Source organism: Neofelis nebulosa, chromosome 5, assembly GCF_028018385.1.
Source record: "Neofelis nebulosa isolate mNeoNeb1 chromosome 5, mNeoNeb1.pri, whole genome shotgun sequence".
Lineage (NCBI taxonomy): Eukaryota > Metazoa > Chordata > Mammalia > Carnivora > Felidae > Neofelis > Neofelis nebulosa.
Window position 1 is genome coordinate 87,091,165 of NC_080786.1, and position 23,198 is coordinate 87,114,362.

Sequence of the window (23,198 nt, forward strand, 5' to 3'; positions counted from 1 at the left end):
TCCCTCTTCAAAAAAAAAAAAAAAAGAAAAGAAAAAAAAAAGCAAAGAAAACCAAAGCACTAAGAAACTAATTTATCCAAGAGTCAAGATTCAAACCCCAGTAGTTATACTCTAATCCCTACATTCTTAGCACTATATCACTTCACCTCTATAAAAGTAGAACATACTTATAATTTTTCTTCCAGATAATGTATATGTAATTATGAATATATGTACTATTTTATAATTAGAAAAATATATATGTATTTAAAAAGACAGAGACTCGGGGCGCCTGGGTGGCTCAGTCGGTTAGGCGTCTGACTTCAGCTCAGGTCACGATCTCGCGGTCCGCGAGTTCGAGCCCCGCGTCGGGCTCTGGGCTGATGGCTCAGAGCCTGGAGCCTGCTTCCGATTCTGTGTTTCCCTCTCTCTCTGCCCCTCCCCCGTTCATGCTGTGTCTCTCTCTGTCTCAAAAATAAATAAACATTAAAAAAAAAAAAATTAAAAAAAAAAAAAGACAGACTCTTCAGGACTTCCCTCCAAGATGACATTCAATCCATTAATCAGAACATGTTGGATGAATCTGTTATTTTTTTTTTATTTTGTTAATCTTTATGAAGTCATTTCTCTGTTCTATTTTCGAGTTCACGTTCTTTATCTTGTTCACAAATACAACATGTAAAACTTCATCAAAAGTCTTGCAGAAAAGACTCTCTGATCTACCTATCTAGTGATCTCTATAAAGGACATAAATTTGTAATAAATCATGCTGGTTCCCAGAGACCACCACTTCCTCTTTTGGGTTCACAAACCATACTTTTAATAATCAGAGCTAGAATTTTGCCCAGAATCTACATCAACTAAGTCCCAGATTATCCAAGGATTACAAACAGAAGTTCAGCAATCATTTAAGAAAATTCTTGTATGGCACTAAGATATAGTTCATCACACGAGACCCTAAACTCATTTATAATAGTAAGGTCCTTTTATATAATTCCCTTCCATATTTTGCACTTGTTTCCTACTAACAATATTTGCTTGGCCCTCTCCAGAATTACTACTTCTTGAACAAGAGGACAGAAATAATTTTACTTTCTATAATCTATTAATGTTTCTTCCTCCACCCTAACAGCAAGACTACACCTGCTCTAATAACTAAAAAGCCTTTTTAAAAAAATGATTACTGGTGGGGCACCTGGGTGGCTCAGTTTGTTAAGCATCTGACTCTTGATTTCAGCTCAGGTCATGAGATTGAACCCCCCATCGGATTCCTGGCTGAGCTTGAACCCTGCTTGGGATTCTCTCTCTCTGTCCCCTCTCCCTCAAAATAAGTAAGTATTAAAAAAAAAAAAAAAAAAAGATCTATGGAATTTTCTGAAGGTCTCAAATAACTCTGAGATTTCTAGTTTCTGAAGTTATTCTTGTGGGTTCTATCACTCTTCACCCTTAGTTTTATGTCCCAGTTTTTATTTTCAGCACTTCTAATTGGACAGTTACTTTTGCTGTCACAACAGCCTCTTCAGGTACTTCTTTATTCCTCATTGGAATCATTTATGATTGCACTGTCAAGTGTTATTTAGTATTTCCCATTCCCTTTGAGAATATATCGCAATTACTTTAAATTTTTTAAAATTTTTATTTATTTTTGAGAAAGAGAGACAGAGACAGAGACAGAGCATGAGTCGGGGAGGGGCAGAGAGAGAGAGGGAGACACAGAATCTGAAGCAGGCTCCAGGCTCTGAGCCATCAGCACAGAGCCCGATGCAGGGCTCAAATTCAAAAATCGCAAGATCATAACCTGAGCCAAAGTCAGAGGCTTAATTGACTGAACCACCCAGGCACCCTCCTAATTACTTGGCATAATTACCCTGACATTGCCTAAAATATATCTGAAACTTGGCCAAAAATGCCTTTTAGGAGTGAGTTCCCTCCCAAAATCAGTTTTACAACTTTATAGTCACATCTCTTCTTTTACAGAAACTGTATTGCCTACCTTGGTCACTTATCTCATTATTTATTTATTTATTTATTTAATTTTAAATGTTTATTTTTGAGAGACAGCACGAGCCGTGGAGGAACAGAGAGAAGGGGAGAGAATATTCGAAGCAGGCTCTGTGCTGAAAGCAGCATGCCTGATGTGGGGCTCGAACTCACAAATTGTGAGATCATGACCTGAGCCAAAACCAAGAGTCAGATCCTAACCAACTGAGCCATCCAGGTGCCCCCACCTATCTCATTATTAATAATCAAAGCTAACATTTCCTGGGGATGTACTATGTGACAAGCACTACATTAAGAGGCTTTCCTATATTCTCAGATTTAATCCTCACAACCCTAATGAGGAAATACTATCATTATCCAATTTTACTGGTAAGGTAGCAAAGATTTCAATAAACTTGACTAAGGCCACACAGTTACTAAATAATAGAGCTACACTCTGAGCCTAAATTTGTCTGAGTTAAAAAACAAAACAAGGGGTGCCTGGGTAGCTCAGTTGGTTGAGCATCCAACTCTTGATTTTGGCTCGGGTCATGATCCCAGGGTCATGGGATCAAGCCCCGCGTTGAGTCCCGTGTTGGGCTCTGTGCTCAGCATGGAGCCTGCTTAAGGTTCTCGTTCTCTCTCTCTCTCTCTCTCTCTCTCTCTCTGCCCTTCACCCCTGCTCATCAAAAATAGAAAAAATAAAAAATAACAAAAAACAAAAAAACAAAACAAAACAAAAAAACAAGTTTTTTCCATTATGCCTCCTAGCCAGTCATATGTAGGCTAACTTTGAAGACAGTGAAAACTGAGATGTTTCATTTTAAGGTGACATAAAATTCAGTGGTTCTGAATGTATGTACAAAAATGTATCAGCACTTGTAAATCAAGTGTTTGAGAATCATTTCAAATTAATTACCTTGAAAAGCTTTTAAAGTTTGGGAAGTTTTCTTAAAGAACAGCTTCTACAACTTTTTAACCATTTTTTAAATATCTTCAATCCTGGCAAATATTCATTTTTGAGAATAATTTCTATTTTGGAAACAGCTTGGTCATTTGGAACCAAGTATTATAAATCAAAAACAGTGACTTAGGTTGACATAACATCTTAGTACTTGATAGCATGGCTTTGGAGTATGACAGTCATAAATTTGAGTCAGAGCTCTACCAACCTAACTTCTACTAAATTAAATTCTCTGAGCCCTAGTTCTCTCATCTGAAAAGCAAGAAAGGTATCATCTATCTCACATCCATTGTGAATGTTATATGAATACTATGTACATAGTTTCTAGCTATATATTATATATATGTACTATATATACATATAATATATATATGTATTATATATATATTATATATATGTTATATATATGTATTATATATATATAATATACATGTATGGTAAAAAAATAAACATTTGTTTTCTTCTCTGTTATTTTAACTATTTCAAACTGTGAACCACATATGACAAACCTGTCATTTATAATATAAGAAAGCAAGTGATTTTTGGTTCATCCATTTTCCAGTTACTGATTTTGCTCTAAATTATATGAAAACAGTATTTTGATGTAAGTAGAAGTCAATGGGCAACTTACCTATGGAAACCATCTTTCAAAACTTCTTGCCTCAAAATAATTTCAGAACAAGTGGCCCTTATGCCTATAAGAACCAGAAGATTTTTTTTTAAATAAGCATACTATGAAAGAAAATTTAAATAATTAGAAAGTAATTGTTTGAATAGGTTTCACTTGCCTGCAAAATCTAACCAACCTATAAACAAAAGCTTTTAAAACTTAAGCAATTTAAACTACCTAAAAAAGCTACTTCTAGTACAGCACAGGGGTTAAGAACATTGATTTTGGAGTTAGATAGCTTACTTTTAAATCCCAGTCTGTCACTTAATAGCTATGTGACTTTCTACAAGACAGTTTCTCTCTCTGCTAGTTGTCATGAAAACGTAATAAATTGCAACAGGGCTTACCACAACAGAGCTCACTGTAGGTACTTATTTTTTTTTTTAATTTTTTTTTAATGTTTATTTATTCTTGAGAGAGAGAGAGAGTCAGAGTGTGAGCGGCAGAAGGGCATAGAGTGAGGGAGACATAGAATCTGAAGCAGGCTCCGGGGTCCGAGCCATCAGCACAGAGCCCGACGCGGGGCTTGAACTCACAAACCGTGAGATCATGACCTGAGCAGAAGTCGGACGCTCAACCGACTGAGCCACCCAGGCGCCCCTAGGCATTTATTATTAATACTACTTTATTCAGATGATCCCAGGACACCAAAAGGAACAGAATGGCTAAAGAGCCAGGAGATCTCAGTTTTAATCCTAGCTCACTGAAACTGTGTGTCTGATACATACTGCTAACTTCTGTACACCATCCGCACCTGGAAAACTGAGAAGATGGTACTTTCATGCCCTGTGAAGATGTTGGGAATGTTTAAAACAGAGAAACAAAAAGCAGAGGCTTTTCAAAGATTCAAAGGGTTCCTTTATAAACCTAGAATAACCAGAAATCTCACTGTACTGACATCATGCAGAATTTAGATATTAAAACTATTACTTGGTGTTAACATCATAAAATTAAAAATTCAGTAACTAATGATCATCAACTCTGCCAGGCACCTTGCTGTGGAATTTTACTCCATTTTCAAAAGATGGGAGTGTGTAGGAAGAACATTAAAACAAACACAAAGAAAACCACAAAACATCATGTGTTGCTAAATCCATTAGATGTATTCCTGAAAAGACACATGAAAAAATTTTATGAAAATTAAAAGACTGAAAAAAAGTATAGGTTAATATTTATTACATAATATCCAGGGGTGCCTGGGTGGCTCAGTTGGTTAAGCTTCCAACTTCCACCCAGATCATGATCTCACGGTTCCTGAGTTCAAGCCCCACATCAGACTTTCAGCACAGAACCCGCTTCAGATCCTCTGTCTCCCTCTCTCTGCCCCTGCCCAGCTCGTGCTCACTCTTTCCCTCTCTCTCAAAAATAGATTTAAAAAAAAATAATAATATCCATATCATAGATCTACTTGGGGCTTTCGCAAGCTTTAATTTTCACAACCCAGCAAAATATGCAGGCAAAATTATTGCCATTTGCACATAGAAGGAAACTGATTCTGGGGTGCCTGGCTGGCTTAGTCTGAAGAGCATGAGATTCTTGATCTCGGGGTCATATGTTCCAGCCCCACAGTGAGTGTAGAGATTATTTAAATAAATAAAACTTAATAAATAAAAAATAAACAGTTCTGACTCTAGGCCATACCACTAAGTAAGTGACTGATTAGAAGCAAGATGTGCCTGACTTTTAAAGCCTAAGATATTTCCACCCTCCTAGCTATTTAAAGAAATCTGTATTTGCTCTGGGAACAAATTATTCCATTGTTTGTTTCACACAAATAACTTTAGGTATCTCTTGTACAAATTCAGATGTTTCTTCATTATGTTTAATTTTAATAGGGGTGGGGAGTAGGTGTTTATATCTACCTATAGATTAAATTAGGAAAAAAAGTTCATACTAATCGGCTTAAATTCTACTGGGATATACACTAGAGAATAGTAAATCATATTCACCTGGGTTGGAAGAAAGGCTGATTTACTGATAGTATATTATTATTATTTGTGATTTTTAAGGCAAAAATACCATTTTCAAAATGAAGTTGTTGCATGTGAATTCACCTTCAAGAGTTTTCCTCTTAAATATTACTTTATTTGGTTATTGTTGCCTGAACTGGCTCTGGAAATTGACCTCTTTTTAATTATAAAATATCAGTGGTGGAAGAGTCTTTAAAGATCACCAAGACCAGTTGTTTAAAACTTCATTTTAGCTTCATAATACTTCAAATAAACTTGGAAACCTAATATGTGAAGACACAAAAGCAGTGACTGACACTAGTCTAATATCCTCATTTTACAGATGGAGAAACTAACCTGATTTGTACTGACTTTCCCTCTCATGACTATTGCACAGCACCTTGCACAGCACCTAGCACAGCACTGCGGCCCCCAACTCGGGCCCAAAGAAATGAAATCAACTCGTCTGCCCAGCCCGGAGTCATAAGAAAAACCGCAGCCCAATCCAGTCTATTACAAAAAATATTTGTAAAACAAAACTAGTTGTCCTCCCCTTCCCACGCCCCCACCCCCGGCAGGCTCTGTATTCTGGACTGGGATTCTCACACCCCACAGGGCACTGTGGCCTTGGTGGTCACAAGCTTCATGCATCCCAAGACACCTGATGGCTGTACTTCCCCACTCCCGCAGCCCCGCCCCTCCCTTTACCAGTGTCGGTGGGAGCGGCAGAGAAGGCCGTGGCTGGTATGCTAGTGAATCCAGCCACCTCCCAGAGAAGCAGCCAGGCCACCGCCCGGACGCCCACGGCCCTGGCAGCCAGGACGCTGGAGAACGCGCTCCCCAAAGGAGCGCGTGCGGACGGTGTGAAGACAGAGGAGCTAGCGGACGGAGGAGCCTGCGCACGCCTCACGCCGCTCCTAGAGAGTGCTGCCACGGAGTTGGTGACCAGGACGGAAGACTCAGTGACGCGCGCCTGCGGTCCTGCCGTTCCCCGGCTTCCCGCAGCAGTGGACCCCCGAAAGTTCCGGCGTCGCGGAAGGCTGCAGCACGGTCAGCCTAGTTCACTCCGTCGCCGCCCCGCCCCTCGCCCTCTGGTCGGGGGCGGGGCGAAGAGCGGCGCAGGCGCCGTGACGTATGCCAGGTCTTACTGCTTTGAAACGCCTGCCTGGGCCTGCATCCAGACCCCGAACCCCGGACGCATTCCTTCCAGCAGGATCCGGGAGCTCCCTGTCTCCACCGGCACTGACTGGTACTTGCGGATTCGGGCCTCCTGCAGGGAAATTCACGTCTGCGGGGCTGTGGCTGTCGACTCTTCCTGCAGCGCCCGGCCTCAAAGTCGAGTTAAGTGCTCCTCTGTGCACAGCGGTTGGGTGGAAACAACCCCCTCACGGCGGTTTTAGATCTTCCCCTGCAGAAGATGCACTTTCTGTACTTCTCTAAGGGTAAGAAAGTCAGCCTTGCCCTGGTGGGGACGTGAGTAGGGAGAGGATCGTCTACTTGTTGGCAGAATCGGTACACTTTTAGGTGCTGTAGGGGATGTTTAGCAAGGTCATGGCAGTCACTGATCCCCGGGGAGAAAAGTGTTAATGCCTAAGTGGAAGACTTAGGTAAATGTGTCGTCTGTCTTCATGAATTAAGTTGAATCTGCAAGTAGGCCTAGATGCAGATTGGAGCGGAACAGACATTTCTAGGACAGGTGTCTGCAAGAGGAAAGATGCCAGAATGTTCTGTCAAATACTGAAAACAGCAGTATAAGCATGCTACTAAGAAATATGGAGGGGCGCCTGGGTGGTCAGTTGGTTAAGCATCGGACTTCCGCTCAGGTCAGGATCTCGAGTTGGTGAGTTGGAGCCCCGCCCCCTCCCGGTAGGGCTCTGTGCTGGCAACTCAGAGCCTGGAGCCTCCTTGGGATTGTGTGTATCCCTCTCTCTCTCTCTGCCCCTCCCATGTTCATGCTCTCTTTCTCTCTAAAAAATAAAAAATAAACATTAAAAGAAAAATTTTTAAAGAAATATGGAGATACAGGGGCGCCTGGGTGGCTCAGTCAGTTGAGCGTCTGACTTCGGCTCAGGTCATGATCTCGCAGTGTGTGAGTTCGAGCCCCGCGTCAGGCTCTGTGCTGACAGCTGAGTCTGGAGCCTGCTTCAGATTTTGTGTCTCCCTCTCTCTCTGCCCCTCCTCTGCTCATGCGCTCTCTCTCTCTCTCTCTCTCTCTCTGTCAAAAATAAACATTAAAAAATTTTTGAAAAAAAAGAAATATGGAGATAGATTTTGGAAGAAACACTTAAAAGAATTGAAACTGGTTGCCTGTAAAGAGAGGAAGGGCAGAGGACAGCAGTTATTTGTTATAATCCTCAGAGAATTGTCTTATATTTTATTTCTTTTATTTATTAATTGTTTTTAATTTTTTTAACGTTTATTTATTTTTGAGAGACAGAGACAAAGCACCAGTGGGGGAGGGGCAGAGAGAGAGAGGGAGACAGAGGATCCCAAGTAGGCTCTGCACTGACAGCAGACAGCCCAATGTGGGGCTCCAACCCATGAACCATGAGATCATGACCTGAGCCAAAGTCGACTTCTTAACCGACTGAGCCATCCAAGTGCCCCTATTTATTTATTTTTTAATGTTTATTTATTTTTGAGGAAGAGAGAGACAGAGCATCAGGGGGAGGGGAAGAGAGAGAGAGAGAGAGAGAGATGCCGAATCTGAAGCTGGCTCCAGGCTCTGGGCTGTCAGCACAGAGCCCGACGCCTGGCTCCAACCCACAAACTGTGAGATCATGACCTGAGCCAGTCGGCTGCTTAACCAACTGAGCCACCCAGGCTCCTGATTGATTTATTTTTTTTAACCTTTGAATTTTTTTATACTTTTCTCTCTCTCAATCCCCATATCCAGTCAATTAATCAATCACATCACCAAGACAGCAGACGCTACCCCTTTAGCACCTTTGGAATTGAATCTTCAACACCCCCTGCCAGTCTCAGTGCAGAGCCTTCTCACTTGGGGTCACTACTATCCCTCCCAATACCCAGCTCTCTGTGTAATCCTCCTCCAATCTGGAACCACACTTCTGCTCTGATTCCAGTCCTTTGAGAGTTCCCCAGAACTTTTAGGGTAAAGCTCGAACTTCCAAGTAAGATCAAACCATAAAGCTCTGAATGGTGTGACTACTACTGCCTGATTCTGACCTATTATCTCAAGCCTATCCATGTTTCAGTTACAACAATAATGAATGCCATAGAATTATGCATTTGGCATAACCAATGCTATTCCCTTTACTGGAATTCCTTCCACCTCCTATGTTTAACTCCTGTTTATTCTTCAAAGCAGAGTTCTGAACTTGATATATACTTGGAGGGGGTTGTTTCTGTTTCTGTAGCAGGAATATGTTTGTCCTGACATAATCTTACTCTTCTCTCTGACCACTCTTTTATTTCTTATTATTTTTAATTTACATTAAAAATGTAAAGTTAGTTAAGTTAGTTAACATATAGTGCAATAGTGATTTCAAGAATAGAATTTAGTGATTCATCACTTACATATAACACCCAGTGCTCATCCCAACAAGTGTCCTCCTTAATGTCCCTTGCCCATTTAGACTCCACCCAAAACCCCTTCAGCAACCCTCAGTTTCTTCTCTGTATTTAAGAGTCTCTTATGGTTTGTCCCCCTCACTGTTTTTATATTATTTTTGCTTGCCTTCCCTTATATTCATCTGTTTCGTATCTTAAATTCCACTTGTGAGTGAAATCATATGATATTTATCTTTCTCTGACTTACTTCACGTAGCAAAATGCACTCTAGTTCCATCCACATTGTTGCAAATGGCAAGATTTCATTCTTTTTAATCACCCAGTAATATTGTGCCAGTACCACACTGTCTTGATGATTACAGCTTTGTAACACAGCTTAAAGTCTGGAATTGTGATGCCTCCAGCTTTGTGTTCTTTTTCAGGATTGCTTTGGCTATTCAGGGTCTTTTCTGGTTCCATACAAATTTTAGGATTGTTTGTTCTAGCTCTGTGAAGACTGTTGGTGTTATTTTGATAGCGATCGCTATTTTACATTTTAAACAGAAAAGAGACATTACTTTAGTACAAATAAAAGTTAAATTTTAAAAAGAAAAGACTCTATAGTAAATAAAAAAAAAAACCCTATATTATTATCAATTGCGTATCATTCATGAGTACGGGCATTTGCTTGAGTGTGTGGGATTTATATTGTGCTCAGTGGGATCTCCTAGAAAGCTTACTAACAGGCTAGATTTTAGTGAGATGAACTGGGAGTAGTATTTGTTAAGAAGGGGATGGGTGAAATTATTACATCAGATCAGAGGCAGAGCACAGTAATTTGAAAAAGCAGTTCTTTATGAGTCATTTCTTTTTTTTTTTATTTTTTTTTAATGTTTATTTATTTTTGAGACAGAGAGAGACAGAGCATGAATGGGGGAGGGTCAGAGAGAGAGGAAGACACAGAATCCAAAGTAGTCTCCAGGCTCTGAGCTGTCAGCACAGAGCCCAACGCAGGGCTCAAACTCACAACACTGCGCGATCACGACCTGAGCCAGTGGCTCAGTCGGTTAAGCATCCGACTTCGGCTCAGGTCACGATCTCGTGGTCCGCGAGTTCGAGCCCCGTGTCAGGCTCTGGGCTGATGGCTCAGAGCCTGGAGCTTGCTTCCGATTCTGTGTCTCCCTCTCTCTCTGCCCCTCCCCCGTTCATGCTGTGTCTCTCTCTGTCTCAAAAATAAATAAACGTTAAAAAAAAAATTTTTTTTTAAGAGTAAAAATTCTGATGTCCAACAGTAAGGGGTGAATGTTATAGATTATGGTATGTCCATAGGATAAAACACTTGGCTATCACATAAAAATTTGCATTTTAGTAAAACATCTAATGACAAAGTCACATAGGTGGTTAAACTTAAAAGGCAGGACATAGGGGCTCTTGGCTAGCTCAATTTGTAGAGCATGAGACTCTTGATCTCAGAGTCGTGAGTTTGAGCCTATCCCGTATGGAGCCTTCTTTAAAAGGCAGAAGACAGATGCTTAATATAAAAAATACTATATTTAAAAAAACTATGTGTAGAAAAAAAACTGGAAAGAATCAATGGTAATTATTTTATATATGTTTCCTCCTCCTCCTCTTCCACCTAACCCCCAGTTTTCTACAATGTACTATTTTCCTAAAGTGATTCTCTAACAGAACTAAGTTTATGGAGATATCATCACCCTGTGCTGCTTTACCTCTAGGTTCCTTGACATTTTGAAGTCTTCTTGAGAATGTCATAGTCCTATCTAAGGCAGTCCCTATCATTAAGTGTATTTTGGCACTGGGCACCAGGAAGAGGGGATAGAACGTATTAACTGCAAAATAGCTGTGCTTCTTGTGACTGAAAAAACATATAGTGAGACAAATGAGTTGAAATAAAAACCATGTAAAACTTTATTGCTTGTATATGTAGAGGTTGAATCTGCATCAAGTCTGCATTTTTTTTTAATTTTTTTTTTTTAACGTTTATTTATTTTTGAGACAGAGACAGAGCATGAACGGGGGAGGGTCAGAGAGAGAGGGAGACACAGAATCTGAAACAGGCTCCAGGCTCTGAGCAGTCAGCACAGAGCCCGACGCGGGGCTCGAACTCACATACCGCGAGATCGTGACCTGAGCCGAAGTCGGACGCTTAACCGACTGAGCCACCCAGGCACCCCAAGTCTGCATTTTTTATCAGACTTCTAGACTGTGAACACTTAGAGGATGTACAGAGGCTGTGTCTTGTATTAGTACATTAAATCAAACAAGTATGTATGGAATGCCTACTACATTCCAGGTATTATACTGGGATGTTCTGGTGAATAATCGATACGTTGCTTACCTCATGTAGCATGTAGAATAGAAGGGGGAAGAGGGATGTCTAGCTGGCTCAGTCAGTAGAGCATGTGCCTCTTTTTTTTTTTTTAACGTTTATTTTTAGTTTTGAGAGACAGAGAGCACAGAGGGGGAGGGGCAGAGGAAGAAAAGGACACAGAATCTGAAGCAGGCTCCAGGTTCTGAGCTGTCAGCACAGAACTTGACGTGAGGCTTGAACTCAACGAACCGTGAGATCATGACCTGAGAGGAAGTCAGACGCTTACCTGACTGAGCCACCTGGGCACCCCAAGCATGTGACTCTTGATCTTGGAGTTGTGAGTTTGAGCCCCACGTTGGCTATAGAGATTACTTAAAAATAAAATCTTAAAAGAAAAAAAGAAAGACAGGTAGGTAAATGATTAAATGAGTAATCATAAAAAGCTTGATGAGTAAAATGATTAGGAAAGTACAGAGGAGACAGATCTGGTTGGGTGAACCTCTCAGGACGTAATGTTTAAGGTTAAAAAATCTTACTATCTTGCCATAGGGGGTACTTATGCATACTTGTTTAACTGGTAAATAAAAAAGATCCTAGGGGCACCTGGGTGGCTCAGTCAGTTAAGCGTCCTGACTTCAGCTCAGGTCACGATCTCGCGGTCCGTGGGTTCGAGCCCTGCATCGGGCTCTGTGCTGACAGCTCAGAGCCTGGAGCGTGTTTCAGATTCTGTGTCTCCCTCTTTCTCTGACCCTCCTTTGTTCATGCTCTCTCTCTGTCTCAAAAATAAATCAATGTTAAAAAAAAAAAATTAAAAAAAAAAAAAAGGTCCTATAAGTTGATTCTTGGGCTGATGCAGGGGTTCATTTACAATCTTTGATTAAGAGTGCAGTACACCAAGAGGTCCGGACTGAACTGCATATCCAGGCTCGTGTGTGAACAAACCTACACACCTCAGTGAACCAGGGACCCAACAGACTACTGATAACTGAGGGCCAAACTGAACTTTCACAGTAGCTCTCAAAGTATTGGGCTTGATAGGCCAAGAATGCACTCCTAGAAGTGGACTAGAGCCAGATCTGCTAGGGAGGTGGGGTACTAGGGAGTGTGGTTTATCCAACACTTACGTTTTTTTCCCCTTTAGCAGGAAGTCATTATGTGACTAACACATTGTCATCAGACTTCCTCTGATTTACCCTGAAGTGTATGTGAAAATGATGTGCATTGCCAAAAAATGTGGAATTAGGTTCCAGCCTCCAGCTATTATCTTAATCTATGAGAATGAAATGAAGGGGAAAAGTCGCCAACGCATCATGCCAATCCGAAACTTTTCAAAGTTTTCAGGTATCTCATGTTTTATCTTGCCTATCTTAAATCTTCTCTAAGTCACTTAATAAGAATGATTTGAGTCTCATAATGAAGTGACATGGTCTTCAGAGTTACACAGTCTTAGCTTCAAATCCTGACTATCAGGGTAGATGTGTGAACCCAGTTAAATCACTTGTTCTCAGTGAGCTTCAGTTTCCTGATCTGTAAAAGGAAATTGATAATCCCACCCATTCAGAATTGGATATGGGTTAAATGAGAAGCATTATTCAGTAATATTAACTCTTTTCTCTCCCTCCAAATGTGTTTTTTATGTGCAGTGTTGATATTAGTACCAGAACTAATATCTAAAACTATAATACTACCTTTTCATTTCAGATGTTTTCTCCAGTTGCAAATATTTAAAATCTCCTCAAAGTGATTGAGGAAATAAAAAATACATCCCTCCCCCCCCCCCCCCACATATCCCAATATAAAGGAATAGTTCTGCAAAATAATTCATTCTGAAAAAGCCACTTCGCTTCTTGGCTGTAATAGCAGGTAATGCTTTCAGTAGTTTGTGGTACATCAGTATTTTTGGTGTATGTGTTATGTGTGGTATATAGTTTTGTTTCTTCCTCCTAGATTGCAGCAGAGCTGCTGAACAGTTAAAGAATAATCCACGACACAAGAATTACCTGGAACAAGTGTCCCTGAGGCAGCTAGAGAAGTTATTCAGTTTTTTACGAGGTTATTTGTGGGGGCAAAGTTTGGCAGAAACGATGGAACAAATTCAGCGGGAAACAACGATTGATCCTGAGGAAGACCTGAACAAACTAGATGACAAGGAACTTGCCAAAAGAAAGAGCATCATGGATGAACTTTTTGAGAAAAATCAGAAGAAGAAGGATGATCCAAATTTTGTTTATGACCTCGAGGTTGAGTTCCCACAGGATGAACAACTTCAGTCTTGTGGCTGGGACACAGAGTCAGCTGACGAGTTCTGATACCAGAAACTCAAAGAATTTATGGGGCTAGTAGAAGAACCATGTTTATACATTCTTTGTATAATTTTATAATACAATATTATACACTTATACAATTATACAAAGAATGTATAAACATGGCTCTAGAAAAATCTGTAAAGAGCACTAAACGTACATGTTGGGTCATGTTTGGATTGACCATGTTACTTTTCAAAACTGAGACTTTTAGATTATCTACTATGTAGATGCATGAGGAATATAGGAGAAACAGAATATAGAAATATGCCTTTAAGGAGCTTACAATCTAATTGGAAGATAAGTCAAAAACTTGTGAAAAGCTAATTAACAGAATTAGGCGCAAACAGATTAGAGCCAAATGCTTGAGAAAGGTTAGAGGGCCAGAGCCTAGGTTACCATAGGGTAGAATAGTCAGGAAAGACTGCCCTTTAGTGGAGAGATGGGACTTTGCCTGCCCTTGAAATGGTAGTATTTGGATAGAAGTTTATATAGAATTCCAGATGAGAGAAACTGGAAGAAAGAAAAAGAAGAGGAGGTTAATGATAAAGAGATAGGGATGAGAATATTTTATTTGAGGAGCAGAAAGCAAATTATAGTTTGCTAAGATTGGAGGGGATAAATGGTTAACAGGGGATTATTCCAGAGGCATTATGTCTTTATGTATAACCGTGGAGGAGAAGAGCAGCCCTGCAGGACGCCGGCTGCCACACGTTGAGGTCTTCTGATGGATGGCTGGGGAATTCTGCCCCTCCAGGATCAGGAAATACATTCTAAAGACATTCTGAAAACCTGAAGCTCTTCCCGTAACTACAGAAGTTTGTTTGTAATATGGGAAATCTACCCATACTAAAATGAACAATAGGCATTGCCAGTTTAGGCTTATTTATGAGTTTGGATCTACAAAGAGAAGATCTTTGTTGAACTAGGTTATATGTGTACAGTTACATCTTTCTTCTTTTAGAATATTGTTTAACTGGCAGATATTCTATGTTTCCTGCAAGGAAATTAATATTAAATAAAACTAAAAAATTCACTCTTTCTACCTGTCTATCCCTACCCTCTTTACCATTAAAAACTCCATTAAAGGGATCATTCCTTTTTTTTTTTTAAGTTTATTTATTTTGAGAGGGAGTGTGCATGTGGGAGGAGCAGAGAGAGAGAGAGAGAGAGAGGGAGGGAGGGAGAGAACCCAAGCAGGCTCCACACTGTCAGTACAGAGCCTGATAGGGGGCTCGAACTCATGAACCATGAAATCATGACCTGAGCCGAAACCAAGAGTCAGACACTTAACCAACTGAGCCACCCAGATGCCCTTCAGGTAGCATTCTTAATGATATCACCAGGGAGTTAAGATGGTCATGTGATATCTGTATAATATTTGCCTAAGGTAGCAAGAGAATTTTCAGAATCAGAGATTCTTCTATGTCTACATAGTATTCCATTGTATAGATGTAGATGATCTATTTTAAAAGTTGACCTTAGGTTGTTTATCCTTTCACTATTAGAAATAATGCCACAGCAAATAACCTTGTACATTCTCTACTTTGTGCCTTTGTAAAACTACATGTAATGCCTAGAGGGGAAATGCTAGGTATGTCTACTCTAAATTTTTTTTCTATTCTAAATTTTAGTAGAAATTGCTAAGTTGTCCTTCAAAGAAGTTTGCTCATTCATTCATTCAGTGTGTGTACTTAATGAACACCTATTACAAGCTGAGCCTGTACTATTCTAGAGTCCATGTACACAGCAGTATGCACAACAAAGTCCTTGCCTTTACAAGGTTTACAGTCTAATGGGAGAGGAGCAATAATAAACACGTAGAATAATGTCATATATTAAGTGCCTGGAATTAAAAACAGGGTAAAAAGAGAATGATGGAGGGGTTGAGAGCCACTTTTTTTGACAATGATCAGAGAATGCCTCCCTGTAGAAGTGACATTTGAGTAAAGACCTGAAGGAGGTAAGGAAAAATTGATGTGCATTTCATGGGTAGTAGGGAAAGGTAAGTGCATAGACACCTAGGGCTGGAGTGTGCTTGGCTTATTTGAAGAGGAGCAAGGACACAACTGTGGCTAATTTGGATTGAACAAGAGAAAAATGGTAAGAGATGAGAGGTTGGACTGTATTTTACCAATGCACAGTACTTACATGAAGGTCATCCCAACTTAAATCGTCAGCAGTACGTGAGAATATCTGCTCTCAACAGACAGTGTTATCAAACTCATTGATCTTTGCCAATTTTATAATTTAAAAATGGTGTCTCATAGCCTTACGGGTTTTTTTTTGTTTTTGTTTTGTAGCTCGGAGTTTTAATTTGCATTTCTTTTATTACGAGGGAGACTGAGCATCTTCATACACTGGAGGGAGATTTTTTATGAAATAAGATGTCATTTGCTCATTTTTCTACTGTGATGCTGGTCTTTTTACTGATTTGTAAAAAAGGTTCTTTATTAAGGAAAATAGTCCTTGGTTTGTGATATGAATTGTAGGTATTTTCACCTTTGTCATTTGTTTTTTGACTTTGTTTATGCCATTTTTTCCAGGCACATTTTTTCTAGTCAAATCAATCAATATTTTTCTCTGTGCTTCTGCATTTTTGTCTTATATACACGGGCATTTCTCACTCCCAGGTTTTTTGTCTTTTGTTTGTTTAATCCCATGATTTTTTCTACTCAGGATTTATTTTGATATAAGACACAAGATGTGAATCCCACCTTTATTTCTTCCCAGATGCCCATCCAACTGTCCCAACACTACTATATTTTGAATTACCTATCTTTCCCCCAATGATTAAAAAAAATTTTTTTAAATCTTCATTTATTTTTGAGAGAGAGAGAGTGTGTGAGCAGGGGAGGAACAGAGAGAGAGGGAGACACAGAATCCGAAGCAGGCTCCAGGCTCTGAGCTGTCAGCACAGAGTCTGACACAGGGCTTGAACTCACAAACCGTGAGCTCATGACCCAAGCCGAAGTTGGACGCCCAACCAACTGAGCCACCCAGGCACCCCAACCCCAGTGATTTGAAGTGCAAGTTCCCATATGTATCAAAACACTTCTCTTTTGATTATGTTACTGTCATCTGTAGCACACTTTCCCAATCCATGTTTTTTGGTGTTTATTGAGCACATCTCATATTCACCAAATTAAGAGCTATAGTAAGATGCAAAATGGGCCATAACTTTTGTCTTTGAGATACTAACATAGTTTAGCCAAAGCAACAAAACTAGCATATATGAGCTAGAGAGACCCTATCTAAAGCAGGAGGGGGTGGAGATCATGTGAGCTGAGCAGTTGTGGGTTTTTTTTCTTTATGTATCTTATCCAAAGTTAATTCTGTTGAGCTCTTAAATTTTTTTCTCATTATAAAATGAATATATAATCAACACCCATTATTTAAAAATATAGACAAATACCAGAGTGTAAAAGTAAAATGGGAAAATTCTCCCCTCAACTTCACTCAATTCCCACTCTGCAGAGAATCTGGCTTCCCTAGAGGGCTCCAGAGCCCATCTTCTGTGACCTTGTTTCACCAATATTCTTTCTCTCACTCTCTACCCCTGTCTTTCCCATTTTCAGCTTCATTCTCTGCTGGTTCATTCTCAGCAGTCTGTTAACATGCACAAGACCCTGCCATATTAAAACAAGAAAACGCATCGCCTTGTCTTTATTTACCTAATACCATTTCTAACCAAATTATAGCTTATCTAGTTGTTAGATAAATTGAACCCTTCCCCCACCGCCACACCCTTTAGAGCAAATCTGGCTGTAGTCTAATTCTAGACTAGACTAGGGATGCATGCTTAGCCTATGAAACTCCATACTTTGAGAGCTGCCCTTATAGTTCATTTTGGCCCTGGGTTATTCTAAGAATCTCTGGTTCATTCACAGGTGTAGGTTTGTTCGCATGTGAGCCTGGAAATACAATTCAGTTTGGACCTCTTAATCTACCGTAGTTTTTTGTTGTTGTTGATTAATGTTTATTTTTTTTTTTTAACTTTTTTTTCAACGTTTTTTATTTATTTTTGGGACAGAGAGAGACAGAGCATGAACGGGGGAGGGGCAGAGAGAGAGGGAGACACAGAATCGGAAACAGGCTCCAGGCTCCGAGCCATCAGCCCAGAGCCTGACGCAGGGCTCGAACTCACGGACCGCGAGATCGTGACCTGGCTGAAGTCGGACGCTTAACCGACTGCGCCACCCAGGCGCCCCAATGTTTATTTATTTTAAGAGAGAGAGAGACAGAGCATGAGCAGGGGAGGGGCAGAGAGAGAGGCAAACACAGAATCTGAAGCAGGCTCCAGGCTCTGAGCTGTCAGTACAGAGCCTGGCTTGGGGCTTGATCCCACGAGCCATGAGATCATGACCTGAGCCAAAGTCAGACGCTCAACTGATTGAGCCACCCAGGTGCCCCTAGTGTACTGTAGTCTTAACCCAAAATTGTATAAAGATCCCTGGGTCAGCACAAGAATTAAGCTGAAGGGTTTTTTCTATCTACCAATTAAACAAGGAGTTATCAAGCACCCTGTATGTCAAGGTACTGTGAGTGGTCACCTTAAACCTCATGTCCTGAGAGTCTCACCAGATCTGTCTCCCTTGCACTTCTGCAATTATTTTACTCGTAAGTTTTTTTGTAATTATTTCATCACCTACAGAATATTTTGATAAAAGTAGTAGATGAAAATTGAAGAAAGGCCATTGGATTTGGTAGCTAGGTCTCTTAATATTCAAGAATGAATCTTGAGGGGTGCCTGGGTGGCTCAGTGGTTACCCTTCTGACTCTTGATCTCAGCTCAGCTCTTGATCTCAGGGTCATGAGTTCAAGCCCCACATTGGGCTCCATGCTGGCCGTGGAGCCTACTTACAAAAAGGCGGGGGGCGGCGGGGGGAGCACCTGGGTGGCTCAGTCAGTTAAGTGTCTGACTCTTGATTTCAGCTCAGGTCATGATCTCCTGGTTGGTGAGATCAATCCTCACTGGTGCAGAGCCTGCTTAGGATTCTCTCTCTCCATCTCTCTGCCCTCCCCTGCTCTCTCTCTCTCTCTCTCTCTCTCTCTCTCAAAATAAATAATAAAACTTAAAAGAATGAAACTTTAAGGGAGTGAATAGGATAGAAATTGCAGGATATCATGAAGGAAACACAAGATCATAAACCTAAATGAAAAAGCTAAAACTACAGCTTTTAGAAGAAAACAAAGGAGAGAATCTTTATGACCTTGTTGTCTCACTTTAGGCTATTATAACAAAATACCATAAACCAGGTGGCTTCTAAACAACAGAAATTTATTTCTCATAGTTCTGGTGACTAGAAGTCCAAGATCAGGTGCCAGCCTGGTTTGTTTCTTGGTAAGAATCCTCCTCTGTGTTGTAAGCTATCCACTTCTTGTAGTATCTTTTCTTGGTGGAGAGCAGAGCATAGCTCTCTTGGGACTCATTTTAAGAGCACTAATCCTGTTCATAAGGGCTCCACCCTTATGATTTCATCTAATTGTAATTACTTCCCAAAGGCCCTACCTTGTAACACCATCACTTTGGGCGTTGGGGCTTCAATATGTGAATTTTGGGAGAACATAAATATTTAGTGCATGACACTAGGTTTAGGCAAAGAGGTCTTATACTTGACACCAAAAGCCTGATTTATAAAAGGGAAAAATTGATACACTGGACTTCATCAACATTTTAAAATTTTGTATTCTAAAGACAATATTGAGAACATTTTCAACTATACTCAAAAAAAAATTGAGAACATGAAAAAAGAATCCACAAACTGAGAGAAAATATCTGCAGATCATAATCTGAAAAAGGACTTGTATCCAGCATATAAAAAGAACTCTTACAACTCAATAATAAAAGAAAGAACCCAATTTAAAAATGAACAAAAGACCTGCATAGACATTTTACCAAAGAAGATATGTATATGATTAATAAGCACTTGAAATGATGTTCAACATCATCAACCATCAAAGAAATGAAAATTAAAACTAATGAGATACTACTTCATACCCACCAGAATGTCTATAATCAAAAAAGACAAATAATTACAGGCATTAGTAAGGATACAGAAAAACTAGAACATTGTTGGCAGGAATGTAAAATGGTACAACCATTTTGGAAAACAGTTTGGCAGTTTCTTAAAAAGCTACACAAAAACTTACTCAGAAGTTCCACCCCTGGTATCTACGTAAGAGAAATAAAGACATATGTCTACCCAAAGATTGTTCTCGAATGTTCAGAACAGCCAAAAAAGGGAAACACTCCAAATATCCATCACTTGGCAAGTGGAGAAACAAAAATGTAATATCTACACAATAGAATATTGTCCAGCAATAAAACATTATGCTAAATGAAAGAAGCCAGACACAAAAGACTACATATCATATGATCCATTTACATGAAATAGCTAAGAAGGCAATCTATAGAGACAGAAAGCAGATTAGTGGCTGCGTGGGATAGAGCTGAGGAATGGGAACTGATGGCACGTGGGTCAGTGGATGGATGATAAGAGTGATGGAAACACTCTAAAACTGGATTTTGTGATGTTTGCACAATTCTAAAAATTCACTAAAAATAATTGATTTGTGCTCTTTTTTTAAAAAAATTTTTTTTAACGTTTATTTATTTTTGAGACAGAGAGAGACAGAGCATGAACGGGGGAGGGTCAGAGAGAGAGAGGGAGACACAGAATCTGAAACAGGCTCCAGGCTCCGAGCTGTCAGCACAGAGCCCGACGCAGGGCTTGAACTCACCAACCGCGAGATCATGACCTGAGCCGAAGTCGGACGCTTAACTGACTGAGCCACCCAGGCGCCCCAGATTTGTGCTCTTAAAAACAGGTGAATTTTATGGTGTATATATATTTAGGTATGTAAGTTTTACCTCAATAAAGCTCTTAAAAAATAGGAACTAGAGTAGAATCAATGTCAACAGATCATTTGTTCTAAGAATGAGTAAGAGAGTTAAAGATGTGTGTAGGGACACCCAGGTAGCTCAGTCAGGTAAGCATCTGATTCTTGATTTCAGCTCGGCTCATGATTTCACAGTTTGTGAGTTCAAGCCCTGCGTGGGGCTGTGCGCTGATAATGTGGAGCCTGATTCTTGATTTCAGCTCGGGTCATGATTTCACAGTTTGTGAGTTCAAGCCCTGCGTGGGGCTGTGCGCTGATAATGTGGAGCCTGCTTGGGACTCTTTCTGTCTCCCTCTCTCTCTGCCTGTTCTCAGTCTCTCTCAAAATAAATAAATAAACTTAAAAGAGAGAGAGAGAGACAGAAGATCTGAAGTCCAGAAGACTGATATGGAGCAGACTATGGTTTATGATTTTGGTCTTCTCTTTAATGAACCTGGCAGAAACTGAGGACTGATGGGGGGTGGGAGGGAAGGGAAGGTGGGTGATGGGTATTGAAGAGGGCATCTTTTGGGATGAGCACTGGGTGTTGTATGGAAACCAATTTGACAATACATTTCATATATTTAAAAAAAAAAATGAACCTGGCAGAGCCATCCGATTATAGTGAGGAGGAGCTAGAGGAGAGATTGAGGAGATGGGGTGAAAATGAGCAGAACTTTTGTTCATATGGAAGGGTAATGTTGGTTGTGTTCAACATAGAGAAAGTAGAATGTGGAGGTTGAACAAAAATCTGCGATCTAGGAGTTACAAAATGATGTTCCCCATCCTCACTTCCTCTCTTCTAAGAACAAACAAAATTACTTTTGGTGGTCAAATTTACAAAAGTGTTTTTATTTTTATTTATTTTCTTAAGTAGGCTTCATGCCCAGTGCACAGCCCAATGCGGGGCTTGAACTCAGAACGCTGAGGTTATGACCTGAGCTGAGATCAAGAGTCGGATGCTTAACCGACTGAGCTACCCACGTGCACCATGAGCGTGTTGATGGCTAAATTGACAATCAATCTTCAAGCTCAAAAACTTTAGCTTTTATGGCCATAAAGTCCTTCTGTCAGTGGTTCACCATTTCGCACTATAGCAGATATTGTGGGTTACCTACCCATTATCCTTTTCCCCTTCTTCATTGCCTGTGGAGGTCCAATATTATTTGTTCAGGTATAATTCCTCCCACATAAGTCACAGATCCAGAAGCAAATTTTGATTGGTCTCAATAAATCCCAGTGGTCCCATTTCTTTGTCTGTGATTGGTTTAGAGATGGGCATGTTACTCAGTAATAGCAATAACATGTGTAGAGAATCCAGAGGACTTGGAAAAAGGTGTTCTCTGTTGGAGAAAAGAAAAGTCCTCTCTGTTTCCCTGGACATGATTATATCTGGATGTGACAGCTGGAAATACTGCAGTCCTTTTGTGGCCAGCCTGAGGATAACACTAGCCATTTAATGAGAGCAAAACAAAGGGAATCACAGAAAGATGGGGGCCAGAGCCCTGGCATACTACACCTGGAGCCTGCCCTACCTTTGGACATTTTATTATATGAAATGATAATTTTTTTTAAGTCAATTTAAATTGGGGCACCTGGGTGACTCAGTCGATTAAGCGTCCAACTCTTGATTTCAGCTCAGGTCATGATCTCATGCTTTGTGAGTTTGAGCCCCGCATCAGGCTCTGTGCTGAGAGTGCAGAGCTTGCTTGGGATTTTCTCTCCCCCTCTCCCTCTGCCCCTCCTCTGCTCACGTGCTCTCTCTCTCTCTCTCTCTCTCTCTCTCTCAATCTAAGTAAGTAAATAAACTTAAAAAAAATAAAGTCAATTTAAATTGATTTTTTCTGGTTTTGCAGTAAAAAAAACCTCCCATTAACAAGGAACAAGCCTTTTTCATTTCTGGACCCAATATGGACCACCTGTGCTTCAAGGATAGGCCCAGAGATCTCTGGGAAGAGATTGCTACAACAGACAGCAAAGCATAAAGGATTGACTATGGCCAGGAACCTGGCAAAGGGAACACAAAGCACGGACCTTGGAATGTAAGGCTGGATGAAATCCTGTGGAGGCAGAAGGAAACTGAGTCAAATGGAAAGGAGCTGAGCAATGAAAAGTACTACAATGGGTGGCATCAGAGGGCAAGTTTGGCAAGTAGTGACAGGTGAGCTTGGGAGAAAACAGAGCAATGGGGTCAGAGAAGTGAAGTACTGAGTTAAGAGATCTCAGAAGTTTAGCAAGTGCTGGCAGTGATGAGATCCAGCATTTGAACTTTCCAGACCAAAACAGGTAGAGAAGGAAGTCCATAACATCAAAAGAGTTATGGACTTTTGTGAAATTACAGAGTTGGAGGGGCCATAGCTCACATGTTGAAAGGTCCTGGGAAGACTGATGAGGGGCAGAGGGCAGAAGAAAATTAGGCAGATCCTAAAATCATTGGTTAGGTATAAAATGCTTACTATGGTTCAGGGCAACAACATCAATAATTTAAAGAAGAAAATGTAAAAGGACAGAGTGAATAGTAGATGTATAGAAAGAGGGAGAGAAAAAGTACAGAGGAAAAAGGTGATAAAAGATTAGGTGTTGTTTTTGTTGTTGTTGTTGTTTTAAGCCAGAAAGTTCTTATGCT

At 40.3% G+C, this 23,198-nt stretch overlaps 2 protein-coding genes across 6 annotated transcripts in view; one reads left to right on the forward strand and one right to left on the reverse strand.

Annotated features, from left to right (window-relative positions):
• PIGX (phosphatidylinositol glycan anchor biosynthesis class X) overlaps positions 1-6,593 on the reverse strand; it is a gene marked incomplete at its 5' end in the record, with an annotated part of 31,946 nt that extends 25,353 nt beyond the window's left edge. Inside the window, 2 exons of the mRNA XM_058730971.1 lie at positions 3,555-3,618; positions 6,251-6,593. Coding sequence (XP_058586954.1) covers positions 3,555-3,618; positions 6,251-6,593 — 407 coding nt within the window. The remainder of the gene's footprint in view (positions 1-3,554; positions 3,619-6,250) is intronic.
• CEP19 (centrosomal protein 19) lies at positions 6,589-14,726 on the forward strand. 5 transcript variants are annotated; one of them, XM_058730966.1, is made up of 3 exons: positions 6,589-6,984; positions 12,529-12,728; positions 13,335-14,726. In XM_058730966.1, the coding sequence occupies exons 2-3, from the start codon at positions 12,599-12,601 to the stop codon at positions 13,694-13,696; spliced, it is 492 nt and encodes a 163-aa protein (XP_058586949.1). In that variant the 5' UTR covers positions 6,589-6,984; positions 12,529-12,598; the 3' UTR covers positions 13,697-14,726. The 5 variants fall into 5 exon arrangements, with proteins under 5 accessions (XP_058586949.1, XP_058586951.1, XP_058586952.1 ...); XM_058730968.1 differs by having other exon boundaries at positions 12,532-12,728; XM_058730969.1 differs by having other exon boundaries at positions 6,589-6,887; positions 12,536-12,728.
• Positions 14,727-23,198: the final 8,472 nt, after the last annotated feature.